Below are 20902 nucleotides of genomic sequence, written 5' to 3' on the forward strand. Positions count from 1 at the left end.
CGGGAAGCCGGCAGGGAGTCGGGAGGAAGGGGCATTAGTCACTTTCTGAACACACTCGATAGACTCTGACAATCACGCAATTGTGCACGCATACCTTTCCAGCCCGCCCCTTTCTTGCTGTCCTTCTCTTTAATGGGCAGATTCATCCAACAGCACCTACCGACCCCCTCTCGTCTTAAACTCAGGACACTTTAAATAGCAGTCCGACCCCCTGCTTTTCCCATAACCTCTCTCCTCCTCTCAGAATGACCAGGAGCCTGAAGCAAGGTATTTGTATGAAGCAATAGAGCATCTTATTTAAGAGGACTTGCTAGCAGCTCAAGTGACAGTTTAAATGTTCATCTCTTACTTAATTTGTGGATTGTGCACTTCTTGATTTTTTTAATGCTGGACATCAAAGAGCAGCTCAAATTTTCCATGCTCCATTTTTCCTCACTCTCTCTCTCTCTCTCTCTCTCTATTTCTCTCTCTCTCTGGGTTGGTGTCTAACGGCAGTGACCGCACTGCTTGTAGCACTGCTGTGCCTGGATCCTCACGGGCGCGTGGGCTCTGCACCCATCTGCATGCATGGGCCGACAGCGTGCCACGTTCCATCTCTGGCAGATCTCTTCGACAGGGTCATTCAGCACTCTGCCAGAATGCACAGCCTCTCCAACGATCTGCACTCAGAGTTTGTAAGTCCCATCTGCACTGTCTAGAGAACTAGCAGTTGTTCTTATTCAACAGTTATTGTAAATGTAATAGAAGTTGCAGAACAATTATACAACCGGCATAAATAAGGACAGGTTTGCTGGAGTGAAATAAATTATATCTAAGTCTTATCATGCAAGAATGCATCTTTGATGTATTAAACATTTATCATTCTGCTTATAAATAGCATCTTCATAAATAATGTCTACTGTACACGTTTTTGCAATTAAATACGATTCTTATCTCATAAGGGAATATAAAGTTATTCAAATTACTTTTACTTATTGCGTTATTTTTGACTCGCGCTGAATTGTATTTTTATATTTTGATGAGAGGGGAATGTTACTTTGAGATGTGTATGAGATGTTTCAGAACAACGTTGAAGTTTTTTGGAAATCGTTTGCTTTCACATCATCATATTGTTTTCCTCTGTATCTTCTTAAAGGAACAGTATTTCCTGCCCAGCAAAAACCATATAGGAAAGATTTATCGCAAATGTCACACATCCAATATACTGACTCCAAATGGCAAAGAAAATGCACAAAAACTAGCAGTGAGTATAACATCTTCATTAAAGGGATAGTTCACCCAAAAATGAAAATTCTGTCATTATTTACTCACCCTTTTGTCATTTCAAACCTGTATGACTTTCTTTCTTCTGCAAAACACAAAAGAAGATATTAAGAAGAATGTTGGTAACCGAACAATGGCGGTACCCACTGGCTTTGGTATTGGCATTGGTTTTGTGTCTATACATTAGAAGTGAATTGGTGCTGCTGTTGTTTGGTTATCAACATTCTTCACAATATCTTCTTTTTGTATAGAATAAAGAATGTCAGACAGGATTGAAATGAAAAGAGGGTAAATAAATGATGACAGAATTTTCATTTTTGGGTGAATTATTACTTTAACACCCCCTCCCTTGCTCTGAAAACAATCACTCTGACTCAGACTTTGTTCAGACGGTCTCTAAGGTGTCTGAGCTCCTTCTACTCTACTGTCATTGCTTGTCATTAACGGACCGTGTTCTCTGATACCCTGTTGTCGTATCACCTGTGGTCTTGAGCTTGGCACTTAACTGCAGCCTACCTCAGGGGGACTGCACTTTAAATGAAGTACCAAGAAACTGCCAACACCCTAAAGCCTGTTTGTCTGAGAGAAATGCATGTACAATTGAGAAATAATTCAGTAATGTTTATAAGCTTTGTAACTCAGTTCACAACTCACTAAACCTCATAACTCTCGTGTTTTAGCGTGAGGAGTTGACAGAAGTGATTCTAAAATTGCTGATGGCCTGGAGGGACCCTTTGTTCCAGCTCCATGAAAGCATGGCTCACCAACAAGATTTCAACAGCTTCAGCAGCAACAAAGCCCTGAAGATGGGTGACATGGTTCACGAGCTGAGGAAAGGAGTGGAGAAAATAGCTGAAAAGGTGGTTTATTATCTTACCCATTTCAACAATCTAATTTGTTATTGTTCCATCAATGTTTGCTTTAGCCATTAGCTGCTAGCCATCTATTAAATTTTTTACACTTTCTGCATAAAAATATCAGTGCCCACCTAGGCTGTTTTTTTTACCAGTGTCAGTATAGCCACAGTAACCGTATCAGCAATATGGTATTCTATCTTAAATCTGAGACTTTAAGGGGTTCCAGTATGTTTCTGACAAATGGGCAATAGTTTAGATTATTAAAACAAAAAATAATTTACTTTTTAAACATTTCACAGATAGGAGTTTGTGATTGCATGGCTGTAAGTGTGCTGTTGTTTCACTGCAACAATATACTAATCTTCTTCTCTCTGTCTCTACCACTCTCCCAGATGAGGGTGCTAGGAATGCTGGGTAATTCCATCCCAGCCCTATCCTCACGGGAAGCAATGCTTCCCGTGTCTGAAAGCGAAGAAGCCATGAGCGACTACGAGCTCCTCTACTGCTTTCGTCGTGACTCTAACAAAGTCCAGAACTATCTAAAGATTCTTAAGTGCAGGATCATACCAGAGCACGACTGTTAGGGGAAAACATTGGCTTTTCATCCGTTCACACGGACAGCGCAATGGACAGAAACTCTGTTGGTTTCCACTTATCAAGCATGTTTGACTCGATGCCATCAATTAAGACTCCTCATCTTGAAAGCCATATCCAGAAGGATACACTTTTTGTAAATGGTGCACTATCTAGCACTCCAAATCAATTCATTGCTAAAATTAAGAAAACAAACAAACAATATGCAGGAGGATCGGGGGACTTGCTTTGGCAACAGAAAATTACCATCAGACACTTCATCACTGTCAATTCATCAGTCATATTCTGAATTTACGAAGAGCTTGGTTTTTCTATTGCAAAATGTACTGTAAATTCATTTTATTCATATTTGTACTGGCTTTAAATTCTATCCATATCATTTGCAAAGCAAAATTAAATTTCACTGAATGAGCTAAAAACACCAACTTATAATATAAACGTTTTTTCCAGCAGAAAAGTAATGTTTACTGTATTTATTATTTATTATCTTGAAACAGTGTTCCAAGCACATTTCCGACAACATACATGTAAACTAAACATTAAACAACTTAAAGGTGGTTTTTTTTGAGGATCTATTGACAGAAATGCAATTTAGTATACAAAAGTATGTCTTCAGAGGTGTTTAAAGACCTTGCATAATGAAGCGTTATGTTTTTATCACCCTAGAAGGAGCTATTTCTATCTACATACATACACTGCAGGTCCCCTTGCATGGTCATAAATACGTTATCTCCTTCGGCAAAGAAGCGTAAATATGACGACATCTTAGTTCTGTGTCAGCCAACATGGGGATTAGAAAGGTAGGGGGAGGGGTGAAGTGAGCCGTTGGTTGCAATTCATAACCTCACCACTAGATGCCACTAAATTTCATACACTTGACCTTTAAAATATCTTAAAATACAGAAGTCTTTTGACACAAACAATCTTCGGATGGAGAGACAGATTTGGATGGATGCACGTGCTTGCGTAAATAAATATTTTACGACATAATCGAATCTAGGATTGTCTACAATTCTGTCTTGTGTGTGATTTTCCCTCTGCACGAAAGGACGAGTTACTCTTCACATAAAAGCCTGCAGTTAGAATAGAGTTCACTCCTAGCCCAGGGTCAGAGCTTCCATCTGAACTTTACCATTTCACCAGAACATGTCACAGAATCAGGTGCGCTGCCATTTTCCAACAAGAGAGAGCTTTAATATGAGTCAACTGTTTTTTTCTTTATAAACTGCACTATACATTGTTCACTGCGTATGATTATTCTTACTGTGACGTTATGCCGAGGTTGCTGACGCATATTACAGATGATGTAAGCATGACGTGATGCGTGTGGCACAACACGAACATGCCTAAAGCTGTGAGACTGCACAATTCAAGCGTCATACAGAAATCTATGTGTCTGTCTGTCTTTCTATCTGTCAAACAACGGATAGGTTCTGCAAATCTAGACATAGCAGTCTGTCTGAAATCTTGAAACAGCTGGAGGGCGTCCGCGTATGTAACCGGTACTGTGGTATATGCGTGAGTATTGTGTAACACATTCACTCCAGTGGATGACAGACCACACTCAAGCTTTATCCTGTCTCTTTGACTCTGTCATTCAGGGGTTTGTGGGTCAGAGAACAAAGCACAATCTCACTTTGAGAATCGACAGTATTAATAATGTTGTTATTACTGACTCCGATACTATAAATCTGTCAATAAAATATAAAAATTGCTTACAAATTGCTACACCCTATGTTCACTGACTTTCTTGCCCCATTCATGTTGGTTTAGTTGGATTAGCTTGTTTTACTAATCCACAGGGTAATAAATGGTCTCATACTTTATATATTTTATCTCTAACAGTAACCAAAGACAACATTTACTTATAGATACAATCTGGCTAATGCACAGCCAGCCCACAAAATTTAGACACATCGACTTACTTTGTATGACGACTATTTTCCACTTTGGTTAAGATATGGAGATATCTTTATTTAATCTAAATTGTGGTATCCCTGCACTTCTAAAGTAACAGTAAGTATGAAAAACTAAAAAAAGAGAAAAGGTAGCCAATAATTGTATAGTATCTACCCAAACATTCCCATGTGTGCTTGTCTTTGTGAGCTACTTTATCTTTACTATCTGTCTTGACTCAAATGTGACATCATCAATTTCTTTGTCTGTTTTGATCATACAGAAACATAGAGGACTTTTTTAGAGAGGACTTTGTGAGAAGGAATTGTTTCCATCTGTTTATATTTTATCCATTCTAACATCTTTGTAGTCACAAATCAGCATGCCAGTCATGTTGCCGTTGGCTATCTGGACTTTTACTGACTGTCAGTCACAGAATTCAAATGTGGGTCACATGTACTGAGACATCAACCGTCTTGTTTGATCTTACAAACTGTCCATCAAAACATAGCCCTGTAATTTGACGGACAGCAATCCACTTCTGAGGCACACCAGCACACTATGTATGTTTTTCTATTATATTAAAAGACTTGACCTGTTTTTGACCTATAATGACACTTTTCTATAATGACACTGAGCAGAATGCTGGACATCATAACATGAATCTCTACTCCGGCCAACAGCCCCCTCTAGTGACAAATCTGAGGTTGAAATCCCTGAACATTCACGTGCACTACACACTGCCTGCACATATGTACAGTATACAAATATATATATATATATAAATCATGATATCATGACATGAATTATCAAAATATATATATATAAAATGGAAAAATATATGTTTTTCAATTTTTATATTATTTCAAAATATTTTTTGTAATAAAACTGCACATATATAATCTAGACTGTATGATGTGTTTACTTTTTAAACTATTAAAAGGTTGTAATAAGAGATCAATCAAAGTTAATCAATTTAAATGCACAATCATCTCTGATAAAATAATGACTATAAATAATAAGGTAAAAATAATTGCAAGTTTAACACGATGTATATCGTAGATATACAGTGGCATATAAACCTAGCGATACGTACATCCTCCATATGCCGGCAGTAGCCTACATCCCAACGAACCTGTGCGTCCGTTTGCTGCACTTATGTTGACCGATGACTAGAGGGCGCTGTTGCGCCACATTTATCTTAATGTGCACAATGTTTGATTATAGTGCTGAGAACACAACATGAGTTAAAGATCACAACACAAACAATAACAAACACTTAACCGCAGAGGAAAAGGAACCAGACGTGGTTATGAAAGAGGATATGATGCCATGTCTAAAGGATTTCAATAAAACACAAACCAGAGATTCTTACTGTAATTACAAAATCCAACAGCTGCCTATAAAATGTAATGCAATAAGCATAATGATTTCTTATAGAATACATAACTTAATAGTTCCACTAGAACTTGCATAAGTGTGCAATACAATTGTAAGAGTGCATAATTATTTTGTATGAAAATAAACAGTACTTATGTAATTATAACTAACTTTTTTGTATTTATTTATCATAAAGTTGTATAATAAACTTTAGCCTAATACACAGAGTTAAGATTTTATATAAATTAAATACAGCTGTCAATAAAGCACCCTAAATAAACTCAACAAAAAACACTGCTGTAAAAGAAACATAATTGGAAAAGCACTGCTCAGACCTAATATAATACACTTAAGTGTTCCCCATTACTCTATTATTCGTTTAGGATACAGACACGCAGTGTATGTGTGCGCGCGCGCGCGCGAGAGAGAGAGAGAGAGAGAGAGAGAGAGAGAGAGAGAGAGAGAGAGAGAGAGAGAGAGAGAACAGACACGCAGTGTATGTGTGCGCGCGCGCGCGCGAGAGAGAGAGAGAGAGAGAGAGAGAGAGAGAGAGAGAGAGAGAGAGAGAGAGAGCATGCTTCCAACTTCATCCAGGCTGCATTCTTTATTCTTGTAGTCTTGACTGGGGAAAAGGAAAAGGAGGGGTGAGCAGCACACCGCTAGTGGGACGGACGGTAAAGCATGGAGTCAGTGCGCGCATTTCTGAGCTGCCAGAGGCGAGCGCGCATCCGACACGAGACTTCACCAGTGATTCAACGATGCGTCGCGCTCCTTAGACGCAGCGAGTGCGCGGAATCTCCCTTAAAATCTCCAGACTTGTTCATCATCCTGAATAACTACTCACGACAACGCTGACTTCGGGATAGCTTTTTATAGCATTTTACAGATCCTCACGACTTATTGAGCACCTCGAGACGCGCAGTACGATCGCAAGCATGGAGATGATCTCCGCGCACGCGGAACTGTCCCAGGTGGGGAGTAACGGAGAGGATCAACCTGAGCCTCTGCCGGTGGACTATCCGGGAGGAGAGATGCCGGCCTCTCTCGGCGTGCGAAGAGGATCCAGCGTGAAGAAACATCACCACAAACACAATCTGAAACACCGCTACGAGCTGCTGGAGACGCTCGGAAGAGGGACGTACGGGAAAGTGAAGAAAGCGATAGAGAGGCACACTGGACGTGTGGTGAGTTGAGCAGTCAAGAGCTCACTTATATCTATGCAAATGTCAGACACGTTTATCTAAAGCGATTTACAGTGCATTCACAATCTATAGATTTTTATTAGTATGTTCCCTGGAATCGAATTCACAATCTTTGCCATTCTAACTGAGTTATAAGAAGACTCTATACTTTTTAACAACAATATGGTATAGCCTACTTATGACCTTAGAATGCCCAGAGAAATGTTTTGTTTAAGATTTGTTACGATATACTTATAAAATTGTGGTTACTATGGTTTTGCTACACACAAAACCCCAAAACTATATGCTTACTAGTTAAACCGTGTATAGTTATAGGTAAACCATGGTTCATTTTCATACAGGTTTTGGGAAATCTGAACATGCTTTGTCATTATTAAGATCTGTTATGAAATTTTTTGGAGACGCTTTGACGTGGTCTTCTTATAACAAGCAATTTTCATATAATCTAATTGCTGTCTTGGAAAGAATTTAATTATTATAAATAGATCTCATTTGGTGATTCTATATCAGTTAACATATTTAAAATTCCTCTAAAACATGGTGAACGTGGATGCGCTTCTAATGACCATCATTACACAGACAATTTCATGGGACAAGTGGTGCCTTCCGTCCTCCCTTAATAGGGGTCAGCTAATTTAGGTCATCTATACATGGTACAGAGCAGGTCAAAGGTTTCAAAGCATCAAAGGCATGTTTATGTTGCAAGTAGTCTATGGATTACATACTGTACGCTTTTCGGTCTAGACCCTGCACTATAGTAACCTTAAAGAAATGATGACATCTGTAAAAAAAAAGTTAAGTGGGAATCTAGGACAAACCACTTCTGCCTTTACAGAACTGGGTCAGTGTACTAATCCCAAGACGATCTGCATCTTAAATGGCGCAGTAATGGACCGGTTGGGTCAGATCTGTGGGCGAGAGATGTGCACTGATGTCAACAGCTGCAAGAACTCTGTACAAAACTCGACAACACTGTAAAGAAACTGTGCTACCATAGAACCAGCAGGAATCCAAAAGATTTACACAATTCACTTTTTTGACTAGGACGTGTTTTCTGTGTCGATGGCCAACGCTAAATCTGTAGGGTACAGATAAACTCAAGTGGCGGCGCTTAGACTTGGCAGCAGCAAAGACATGCCAGTTGTTTGGGACATGACAGCATCACACAACTCATTTAAAGCATTCTGTGCGAGCGAGCTTCTGTCATTGAGAAAGTACAGACAGACTCAAACACATTCAGCAGAACTGGCAAATTCAGGAGCTTCAGTTCTCTCTCAGTAAACACTGCGTCGTCTCAATAGACCGATGCTTGAAGTGAAAAGAATGCATGACTCACACTAGTAGAAAGAGGCAAGAATTCATAGCATTGTGGATGGGATTAAACCAGAGCAGTCAGATTTGCGTTGGTTCACAGTAACTGTGTGTGATTTGGTGTAAGGCTCAGGAGTATATGCACATATGTTTTGTAAGAGATCACAACTAATTTGGAAAAAAGTAGTTTGTGGCTTATCTAAATGACGGAGGTCTTCTTCGGGAGTGTTTACATGAGATGCACTCTTGCGTTCAGAAAAATCTAAACCGAGCGAAATAAAACAAACTATTTTTAACTCGACATGCCATCTAAAAAATGCAACACTCTAGGTGGGACACTACAAAACAGAGGAAGGCGTGATGCAATGACGGCAAGACTTTAAGGGGTTTAATATTTAAGACTCAGTTTTTTCGTAAGGATTTCACAGTGTTCACTGTCTGACATTTACAACACAGCATGCTTTTAGCATATTTACAGTTGTTGTAAAAAGGACATCATATAGCATCATACATGTGCATGTATTGTATGCTGTCAAAACTTTTCTGTTCCATTTTCTGACATATTTTTCCAAAACTTCTGTGGCATACTGTGGTGATACTACAGTACAGTAACAATTTCAGATGGTAATATCAAATTACAGTAGTACTGAAATTAATTGTGTTTACCATGTTACAATGTAAAAAAAATATTATGGTACTTCGTCGTAAGTGTTTATTCCACATGAGTACTCTGCCGAGTCAAGTTTCTCCCTTTCCACCCAAATGCTACACAGGTAAAACAACACACCTGTTGTGTGAGGCTCAGACAATGAGCTGGTCTATGTCTGTGAAACAATGACAAGGCTTCGGTTTAGCCAAGGGATAGAGAAGAGCAAAGCCTGCAGCCAGCTGGCAAAGGCATCAAACACAGGTAGCTTAATGATCTGTAGCCATGAGCCGGGTAACAATAGAGCTCATCTGTGGGTACCATGTGACTCTTCAGCAGGGGTCAAAGGATCACCCGTGTGCCAGACTGCTGCGGTACAATTTTAATGAGTTTATGCTTTCACTGTAATTAGGGTTTGGAGAACAAGACGTTATCCAACATTGATGTCCTAAAGTGGCTCCTAACCACAATGGACACTAACATTGTGCTCGATGATGTGCATGTTTATTTGCACAACACTCCCTGGCTCGGTTTTAGAATCTCTTCAAAACCTCCATCATCCTAGTGACAGACTCCAGAGTGTAACACCTCTGCTGTCTTTATCATAAGCACTGGTACGAAGAGGGTTACGCGAGTCACCGATTTGGGCTGTAACGTAATGCGTGCATTGCAGATGTCATAAGATTGCACATTACAGAATCTTCAGACATGTTCCAATGAAAAGTCCAAAAACAATACATTGTACAGGTATGTACAACCTGGTTGGATATACTCTAGCTATGTTAACCTTAAAAGGCTTGGGGGTGGCAGATCGGTGTTGGGAGCAACACAGGGTGGACAGGAAGTCAACCCTGTCAGCACGACTTCCCCTTCTGAGTGTTTTATGAGTCACTGGAGGAACAAGCACCACACTTCCCGTAACGGTGATCCCTCCTTAGGACCGATCCAGAAAACCAGGGCAAATCTTATTCTGCATTCAAGCATAGAGTACAAGGGACACGATTCTATAAAGTCAACGAATGTATCCACTATATATTTTTTTTCCAAAATATAAATCGCTTTTGAGGACAGCTAGTGAGCGCTAGGACATCTACCGTATGTGATGGAGCTTGTTTGAGAGTTTGGAAATGGGACGTTTAAAAATAACTCCTGTGGTGTGCCTTCTCTTGAGAAAGCATTCACCTTCACACAAACCCATTTTTGCTCAAGGTTACAGGCACCCGCTGAGAATCTAGACCATCGTCTTTTTTGGCTCTACAGCTTCCATATTTCTCAAATGCTTTCTTGCAGTGCTTTCAAAGAAATCTAAATTTCATACAGTACGATGCAGTATGTGACTGAATAGTTATTTTATAATGATTGTAATGGTCACCAGGGTCTGAAGTAGTTTAGTGGCTCTTTGATCCACTTGACTGGTTTCAGGTAGGAAACAATTTATCTGTGGACGTTATCGTGACATCATGACAGGGTGAAGGCTGATCTGTTTCTCTGACCTATGACCCCAGAGTCCGGACACCCCCAACACTGCTCGATCAACCTGACAAGCAAAGCCACTGAAACAAGCATCCGTCAATATTATCGGGTCGTTTCAATCAACACTCATTCATTTTCCTTTGCAGATGGCATAATACATAGTACAAATGGTCTTCAACTAACAGATATAAATGTTTGTTGGTTCTCAGGTGGCAATCAAATCCATCCGTAAGGAGAAGATTAAAGACGAACAGGACATGGTGCACATTCGCAGAGAGATCGAGATTATGTCTTCTCTCCGTCATCCACATATCATCTCCATACATGAAGGTAGGCCTGTTCAGTTTTTCTTCACGCTTACTATTTTTAACTCTTAGAAATTCGAAGACACTAAAAACACTCAGAATCACTAAAACGCAGCTTCAAGGCCCCTCAAATCTCACAGAGATAAAACAACCTCACCTATTTAGAAACCGAAGCTCACTTGAACATCTAGGTTGTCTAAACCACTTTGATTCTCAGAATGCACAAACTACGTGGTTTATCAAAACTGTCAATCATTCGCTTCAGCCTCACCCAACCTCATCCTTTATTTATACGATCTGATAGCCAAAAGATGTTGATCGGGCAACATCTTGTTTGGCACGTCAACCCTCTAGTCTAATGGAGATAAAGCGTGCGCTAAAATAAAATCCATTAGCGTCCTGCAGCAATCAGCGTGTTTAAACTATCTCATGCGTGTTGCTGAGCATGTTAAAACATGAATCAAAAACGCATCAAATTAGATCCACACGCATGAGCCGGATACTCAAAACAAATCCCTGACAAAGCCGCTTTATCTCCACACCGACGGCGGGAGACAGCGTGGCTGTGGACTCACACCGTGCTCTCAGTCATGGGTCATTATTACTGACCCTGGATCAGTCTTAAATGGATCAGCCGGTGCCAAAACCGAGCACGCTCAGTCTCCTGTGTCTAATACGGATTAGCCGAGAGAGGTAATTACTCAGCTGGCCTCGAGCAGCAGATCTGAGATCAGGTTCAATGTCTCGAATGTGAACTTCACCCATTTTCTAAGGCTGTAATGATGGGAAAACTCAACAGCCTTGTTAGTTAAGACTTCTGATCCAGACAATACATAATCCGGTGTCCAAGTACACATGTTGAAAGTGACACCAAGGGAGTTGTAGGACACCCACATGAATAGCGGGAATCTTCTTTGTCTGCTTGCTTCACTGACCGTCGCCGTGACAACCGGCCTACTGGCGGTAAACCACGAAGGGTCGCCATGGAGATGCTCTTGCTGTGTCAGCAGATGAAGGACCTAAATGGAGCAACAATCGTAGTCACTTGAAAAGTTGCTGATGTCTCGATTCCATTGAGATTCACTGGATAAACACCTCACTGATTTGCTGGAATAATAGCTATTAATCTAACAGTCCGTACTAAGAATACTTGACTGGTGTTTTTTGTTTCCCAAAACACTTACCTTTTCTTGGAACGGGAATGTTTACGCCACCATCTCCTGTCTCACACAAACACACGGCCATACAGAATCTCGCTTCCTCTCTCCACTTAACACCTGTTAACAGTTGTGGGTCTCACTCGCAAAGACAGCTCCTAATCGACATGACCCTGATTGAAGCCAGACTCGCTGGCCATTCTGTCTCTTAACGTATTGGCGACCGCCCAACGAAAGCTTAAGAGAAACAGTTAAGAGACAGCGACGCTAGCTAGTGAAGCAGACAAAATGGAAATGGCCCGTTTTCTCTTTCCGTGTGTCCTCGCTTTAACACGTATGTGTAGCGAACACAAGGGACCTGACAGCAAAGAATGCAATAATGTTGAGTAATCGAGTCATGGCTCTTATTTGTGTATCTTTCTCCCATTACAGTGTTTGAGAACAAGGACAAGATTGTGATTGTGATGGAGTATGCGAGTAAGGGAGAGCTGTACGATTACATAAGCGAGCGTCGCAAGCTCAGCGAGAGAGAGACGCGACACTTCTTCAGACAGATTGTGTCTGCTGTGCATTACTGCCATAAGGTGAGGGACGGAGCCAACATGCATCACTTCTTTGGCTATGTTCAACTATCTTTTACAATGAGCCTTAAAATAAGGTTTGGGAGGAGTGTATTTGAATAATGCTGGCAATCATAACAAAAGGGTATTTAAAGGGCCACTTATTTCACATCTAGTGACAATTCTTCCAATCGAGATAAATAGGGTTTAAAGGGATAGTTTACCCCAAAATTTTAATTCGGTCATCGTTTACTCACCTTCGAGTTGTATATTTCTTTGTTCTGATGAACACAGAGAAAGATATTTGGAAGAATGCTTATAACCAAACAGTTCTTGGACCCCATTGACTACCATTGTAGAAAATATTACTTTATTTGTTTTTGTTCTGTTGAACACAAAAATATATGTTGAAGAATGTAGGACAGCAAATGGTTCTGGGGTACTTTTGACTACCATTTTTTTCTACTATGGTAGTTAATTGGGTCCAAGAAGTTTGAAAAGGAGGGGAAAAGGAATAATAAAAACAGGACAATTAAATGAAATATATACGTAATATATGATAACAAATGTATTTTTCAAATTTATATCACTTTCTTTTGCGTTGTTGCAAAGCAGCATTGTTACAGTAAATGCATATTAATACAGACAGTACATACATAAAAAGTATGAAAATAAAGGAAAAAGAAACTTAAAAAATCAAATAAAATTTTATATTAATATATATTTTGTTCATGAAAATGAAAAACTTTATACATATTCTCATTTTTCAAAGTAAATGTATTTAAAATTATTGTCTTCATTTATAGTATGTGCATTAATATTATACATATATTTTAAATATAATATATACATTAAATTTAATTATATAGAATAGTATCAGAATCTGAATTACTGTATATGGTTCCAGTTTTCTTAAAGGCATTAATGCCAGTATATAATAACAGCTATGATATGAAACACCTGCTTACCACACAGAACCCATAATGAATCACTATTTTTATTGCATACTTTCTGATTATATTATAATGTATCTTCTAGTGGTGGAATAAAACAGAAAGAATGAGCTGTAATCACAATATGGCCCATTTTTTCCATACTGCTAAAATGAAGCCCTCTCAAAACCACTGACATCTGTGCAATCGACATGATTTGCACACAAACTGAGCTCTCTCTGAAGTAAATAAAACGATTTATGAGCCGAGCACTTGACATGATGTGAGGGTGATAAACTAAACTTCCAAGAATGTCTTGATATGAAAGGTTTTGAAGCGAGAGAGCAGCTGTCTTCTTCTCACTCTGTGCCAAACCACACCTCATCTTTTCTCACTTTCCAAACACCATTCTTCAAACTAGCCTTTCACGCTGATCCAACCCAAATTTCTGTCATAGTTTTCTCTTTCATTTCACGTTTTAGATCTTTTTTGGCCATACAAAAGTTTTTCTGGTTTTATAGGGATTTAACGTACGATTAGAGGAGACGCTGTTCCTAGATCAGTACAAAAGGTCAGCTCGTACCCGGAGCTGCGTCAGCTGGAAAGCAGAAGTCCTGGGGGAATTTGGGGTGGGTTTGGCCTTTGTTTCTATACAGCTGGGCTGATGATGTCATCACCTCAGCTGGGGGATTCCAACCCAGCCCTTCTGATCAGGGCAGGCCAAGAGGTTGTCACGGAAACAGGGGAGGGGATACATAGATCAGGCCATATGACAGACATGTTCTGACACAGGATGAAGGGAAATGTTGTTTGTGCGCACGTGTGTGGATGTTAATGTGAATCCACTGGACGTAGGCCATGACAATGGTGATGAAGCGATCTGAAAGGGCAAACTATACAGTTGATTTCATTTGAAACGCAACTTAAGTTGGTAAAATATTTCATTCTAACCCTAACTCCAAAAAGCAGGAACAGCTTAGGCTAGATTTTCCCATAGTTATATAGGAATGTTACAATTATTTCAGTAAAACAATAAAAGGGGTGGGTCTTTAATGTCTGACACAGTGAAAAAAGATCTAAAATATCTAAAACCAACGATCCTGATAATGTCTTACAGAAAGGAGTTGTACATCGAGATCTAAAGCTGGAAAACATTCTCCTGGATGACAACGGCAACATCAAGGTACGTTCTAACTTTCCTCCGGTGATTTTAAGTTCTACACATTTCTGGCAAACGCTCACCGTGTCTTTTTTTACAGATTGCAGATTTCGGTTTGTCTAACCTCTACCACAAGGACAAGCTTCTTCAAACGTTCTGCGGCAGCCCACTGTACGCCTCTCCAGAGATCGTAAATGGAAGGCCATATCGAGGTCCTGAGGTAAATAATGTACCATACAAGCTAATATTCCGAAGTGACACAACCTCAGTAGACACGTCTTTAAGAGGGTCTTATAATAGCTTCATATTTCACATTTGAAAAACAAGAACTGGGAAACAGTCGCAGACATCCTGTCATGAAAGAAAAAAAACACATCCAACAGATAACAAAAGTGAAAACGATAGCTTTAAACTCACTTTTACGGGAGGTGAGACCCCCCACGTCTCATTCCACTTTACAAAGGAACCCAATTGACTCCAACTTTAGTCACTTCCCACACAAGAATCATTTCAAAGTCCAAGTCAGCTTACCCAACATCCTTCACGATCAAATGAGAAACTAAAATCATGCCAAAAGTAATGAGGAATGCTGTCCGAGTTTTTTCAGGACATTAAGCATTCTGCACGATCCCTAATCTGTCTATGACTAGCCAAACACTAAGCCTGTCTGGACCACAGGAATATATTTATATTTCCCATACTTTTCCGGTATAATTATTACTCTAAACGCCTCTGGACATTCAATCATACACACACATACCATGATCTCTGTGGTTTCTCAATCAAACTTGCATAACCGCAACCCCCCCAGTTCATGGGAAAGGCAGCGGTCTCCTCCTCGCTGGTCAGAGATCAGTGGACCGGGGCCAACAATCACAGAGCTCCTCACATCTCATCAGGGTCAGGCAGGTCTGGTGTCGGGGGAGTGGACACTTCCTGTTCTGTAATCAGCCATTGTTTCCCTTGATACCTCCTCATTCTTGTGTAGTGGAGGTGCTGCAGGGAGCAGACAAGGTCAAGCATGAGAAATGATTAAATAACACGCTGCAACTATCACGCAGATATATGCTAGACTGCCTATTGTTCTCATACGTTTAAGGTGTACAAAAAAGCTTGTGCAAATGTTCATAAATATAGGTGGGGTTGACTTTATGACTCAGACGGGAAAATAAAATAGCACAACCTTTTAATCCATTGGCCAATGTCGGCCACTGGTCTTGCCGGCACGTGTTTGTGCAATGGGGGTTGCAGGCCAGCACTGTATGACTTTCTTTCTTCTGCAGAACACAAAAAAGATATTAGGAAGAAGACCAAACAACAGCGGTACCCATTCATTCATTCTATTGTATGGACACAAAACCAATGCAAGTCAATGGGTACCACCATTGTTTGGTTACCGACATTCTTTAAAATATCATCTTTTGTGTTCTGCAGAAGAAGGAAAGTCAAACAGGTTTGAAATTACAAGAGGGTAAATGATGACAGAATTTATTTTTAATGTAATCACTTTAAAGCTTAAAACTACTTTTCAAAACGTTTTTTTCTTCTAGATACGCAAATTTACTTGAAAATGTTTTATAATCCGGTTTATACTGATATGAGCTGCCCATTATGGAGTGATTTAATCCTGTGGTGTTGTTTTGACAGGTTGACAGTTGGGCGCTGGGCGTATTGCTGTACACACTTGTATATGGAACAATGCCCTTTGACGGAGGAGATCACCAAAGACTCATTCGTCAGATCAGCAACGGCGATTATAGGGAACCTCCTCAGTCATCCGGTATGTGTCTTTATGTCAAAGTAAACACATGCGCATATACATAGTATATGTAAAATACATAAATACTCAAATTAATAAAGAAATAAATAGGAGTAGATTGAAATATCTGACTTGATCGATTGTAACTCTCTTCATTTCACTTAGATGCTCGTGGTCTGATCCGCTGGATGTTGATGGTTAATCCAGAACGGCGGGCTACTGTAGAAGACATCGCAAATCACTGGTGGGTGAACTGGGGATGGAAGACCACCGTGTGTGACTGCCAAACCCAAAAGGAAAACAGCTCACCGATGTTGGCCCGCTTCATCGACTGGCAGAACCGCACTGACGTCCGACCAGGCAAGAGCCAGCGTCCCGAGTCTGGTAACACCTCTAATGTTCCAAATACGGGCTTGACTACAGCCCGGCGTTTAAGAAAGTGCATGAAGGAGAACGACGTTGGCATGTGGGGCGTTGCCGAGGAGAAACCAGGTCTCAAGAGACCAAAAAGCATCCTGAAGACTCGAGCGACCAGCGGAGACCAGCGTTCCCAGAGTTTGTGCGAGGTGGAGCTCAGGAGATCCATTTGTTACCAAGACGCCGAGTCCGGTTCAAGTCCAGAGAGAGAAGACACGCTGGGGGGCTCGCCGGCAAAAATTGTCTCCATGTTACCCAAAAAAGGCATTCTAAAAAACAATCAGCAGCGAGAGTCGGGGTACTATTCCTCGCCAGAACGCAGTGAGTCTTCTGAACTCTTAGGGGGCGCCACTGTGCAACCTCCGAACAGCTCGCCACCAAAACGGACTGTAGGGAGGAAAGGTATACTGAAGCGGAATGGGAAGTATTCTGCTCACAATGCCGTCCCTACCAATGGTGAAGTGCCGGTAGACTCAAATCTACCGCGAAGCCAAAGCAGACCCTCCAGCATAGCCTATGAAGAGATGGGTCTCTCCAGTATGGGATTGGACTGGCCTCCCGCATCTCCGAAACCCAACATCCGAGGCTCGCTGTCGGCTGAAAACTTACTGCAGATGGCTGGGTTTAGGGGCCTTCAGACCGTTGCGCCACATCGTGGCGGAAAGGGCGCCCGCAGCCCTCCCGGTTCACCCGGAGACAACGGCAGCTTCTCCTTGCTGGGCGATATGGACGATGTCACCCAGGTGTACCAGAAAGCCCTGGATATCAGCAGCAAGCTGAGCTAGACTTGGTCAGAGAGACTGAAACAAAGAACAGACAATCATTTCATTTTTAAAACATTCGAAGGCATTGTTCTTGGAGAAAGACTGGAAGTGTGAATGATCTCAGCACGGTCTCCCATCACTGTCACAGTGCTGCTGGGTAATGTTTACAGATCGAGAGGCGGGACATTTCAAATCTCTATTCAGCAACTCGTGTTGATGAGCAGTTCTCATGATAGTCTCGTTTGAAACTCGACAACTGATGGGGAAAAACAGAAGCACTTTAAAGCGGCTGTTCTCCGCGATGCAGCTGATGTAAATGACAGCTGGGAACGTGTTATTTAAGTTATTTATTGGTCATTCACGTTTTGACCATTTGAAAATATCAAGGTCATTCTTGGGAGAGCCGTTTTCCGCTGTATAGGTCATGCATTATGAATAAGTCAGATAAAGGCCATTACAACATCTGTCTAGTAAACAGACGTTTTTAATGCCAGTCATTTCAATGAAGTACAACAGTCTGTCTGTAATTTTAAAGAAACAATTCACCTCAAAATGAAAATACAATGCTTTTTGGGGTGAACTATTCCTTTAAGACTTAAATTGTTGTAGAGAAGTATTTGAGTTCAATATACATATAGCCTTTTCTATTGTTTTCTTTTGTAAAGTATTTTGAAGAGGAACAAAATGTCCTAAAGCAAACCAAAAAACACAGAGAATGTAAAAGCAAATTTTTAATACAACCATGTCGTCTCCGAAATCGGCTTAGAGGACTACCCAAAAGGGCAAAGGTTGAACCAATGTTGTGACACCGTTCATTTTACTCTCTCACAAGCATGCACGCACACACACAATGCTGCACGCTTACATGCAATTGTGTGAGCTCTCTGAAGCATGAAAGTGTGGAAGGACAAGCTTTAACCTATGGTGTTATTCTGCTCCAGAAATGACCCACAGAGACGCCAAACTATTCTTTTTAATAGGCGAGGTATTAAAAGTCACATGTTCTGAAGGCAATGGATTATTAAGGTTTATTTAGGGGAACCAAAAGGTCATGTTCAACTGAAAACATTTCTGCTAATTGCTAACAGAGATGTCTGCTTAATTTTAAAACATTGGGTTAAGCGTAAAACTATAATAGTCGCCTAAACGTAAATATGTGCTTAATATTAAAATCTGTGATAAGACTTCGCATCAACGTGGCAGTCCAGCACTGTGTAACCAGTAAAACATGCAGTGTACAAAATGAACTGGAAAAGAATGTGTTTGTCCCATAGGATTTCTGTTAAAGGCCAATGAAAAAACTTGACTGGATATTTAAATTGTGTTATTTAATGTGTCTTGTATTATATACTGTACATTGTCGTGGCTATTTGTTATTCTTTGTATATTATTTTTTTAATGTTTTGCTTTGTGCCTTTATTAATGTGTCTCAGTAAGGTTATTCTCAGCTTAATGATTTACAGTATTGTGTAAGACATTTAAAGGCGTCTATTTTAGGCACTAATTGTTTTTTTCTGCATTATTTGTCATGTGCACAGTGAGGTGGTGTATGAAGCCCTCTGTTGTCTGAACTCAGTGCAAAACTCAATGATTTCTAAATAAATGTCTCGATCTAAATACCACGTGTTTGCATCTGCACTCACTCCATTTAATGCAGAACACAAAGTGCTCATAAAAGTTTAAAGACAAAGCCCCAACAACAGCTCAGCTGTTCCTGAATCAGTACCAATCATGGTATAAAAATCAAATGAGTGACTTTCTCTGGCTGAAATCTGATTCAAGATCAGTTTGAGGATATTTTATGAGTGCAGGCGGAGAGACCATCAGTGTGGGCGTGCTGACCTCACCACATATATTTGTTGCTGTTTGTTACTCTACCTGCACGAACACAAGTGCACACTTGAAAAATAAACACAATTACACTTTTTCCAAAACAGCACCATAAAGACATGTCAGCATGGAATGAAAAAGCAACATGTAGTACATAATAAAAACAAAAGTAGATGTTATATTTAAAGGTCCAGTGTATGAAATTTAGCGGCATCTAGCGGTCAGCTCACTCCGATCCCCCCCTTCGAATCACTACCGTGGCTGACACAGGTCAAAGATGTCATCACGTTTTCACTTCTTTGCCGAAGGAGATTCTTAACACGAGAAAAAAATTAACTACGGACTCATAAATGTCAGATTTTCAATAATAACAAACAGGAAATGGGACAAAACCATGTAACTACAATTTTTTTATTTATAATGTACCATGTATTTATAACAACTTTTGTATTTAATGTGGATTTGCTATTTAGATTAAGAATTAAAAACTATTGAAATACAGAAATATTTGACATAAAACTGTGTTGACTATGTTTTACTGCATGACCAAACAATGGCTTGATTTCTGACTGGTATACAAAGGTTAGTTGCTAGTTTGGAAGGCGTTTGCACAAGGCTTGTTAAAAGAATGGGCTAGGCTAGGCATTAAATTCATTGTCTCTTCACATGGCAGGAAAAACAATCACATCAGCCACAGCAAAGCAGAGTTTGTGTGTCAACAGTGTATAACTGTTGTAGTTGACGTTCACCCTATTAGTATTTTACGTATTATTTTTGTCTTAATGCCTTCTGCGGTGACTAAGTATAGGTGTGTGTATGTTTATGTTTGTGGCTACGCGCAAGAATGTGTGAAAAATCATCCGTGTCTGCACCTCCTCTCCACACAAACGCCCAGCCCATAAATCTCAACTAATTTTAGCTTAACGTCTGCCCAGTGTTTGCATGAATGCATGAACTCCAATGGAAGTCGAAGCGACTCGACTCAAAGGAATGTCTGGCCTCTGCACATCAACCACTATAAAGCCACATAAAAAAGCAGGAAGTAAAGAAAAAAAGGACAAAATAGGTGAGAGTGCTTTTAGTCAGACAGCTGATGTTAAAACCTCATTTTAAATACTGACCTCACCAAAACCACAGCTACTGACAGCACTGAACTAGAAAAAAAAGAAGGCCGAGCGGAGCAAAGAAAGGATTCACGCTTTCACTCCTACGCATTTCTTTGCCTTTTGTGAAATCGTGTTTAAGTTTGTGTGTGGTCCGACCAAACAGAATGTCTAAATCCAAATAGGATGTGTAAGGGGATAGCTCTCTTCTTCCAGAAGGAACGCTGAGGGTTGAAGAACAACAAAAAGAGAAAAAGAAAACTTTTTCTCTCATTCCAAAGAGTGCTCAACCCA

At 40.2% G+C, this 20902-nt stretch overlaps 2 protein-coding genes across 2 annotated transcripts; both read left to right on the forward strand.

Moving 5' to 3' along the window:
• Positions 1–439: 439 nt before the first annotated feature.
• prl2 (prolactin 2) lies at positions 440–3048 on the forward strand. The gene is made up of 3 exons (XM_057324662.1): positions 440–674; positions 1944–2123; positions 2513–3048. The coding sequence occupies exons 1-3, from the start codon at positions 564–566 to the stop codon at positions 2702–2704; spliced, it is 483 nt and encodes a 160-aa protein (XP_057180645.1). The 5' UTR covers positions 440–563; the 3' UTR covers positions 2705–3048.
• Positions 3049–6586: 3538 nt separating this feature from the next.
• On the forward strand, positions 6587–19593 carry nuak1a (NUAK family, SNF1-like kinase, 1a). The gene is made up of 7 exons (XM_057324843.1): positions 6587–7174; positions 10832–10952; positions 12517–12668; positions 14694–14759; positions 14836–14955; positions 16383–16515; positions 16660–19593. Exons 1-7 carry the CDS (start codon positions 6926–6928, stop codon positions 17694–17696), a joined length of 1878 nt encoding a protein of 625 aa, XP_057180826.1. The 5' UTR covers positions 6587–6925; the 3' UTR covers positions 17697–19593.
• Positions 19594–20902: the final 1309 nt, after the last annotated feature.

This window comes from Triplophysa rosa, linkage group LG24 (assembly GCF_024868665.1).
Source record: "Triplophysa rosa linkage group LG24, Trosa_1v2, whole genome shotgun sequence".
Taxonomy (NCBI): Eukaryota; Metazoa; Chordata; class Actinopteri; order Cypriniformes; family Nemacheilidae; genus Triplophysa; species Triplophysa rosa.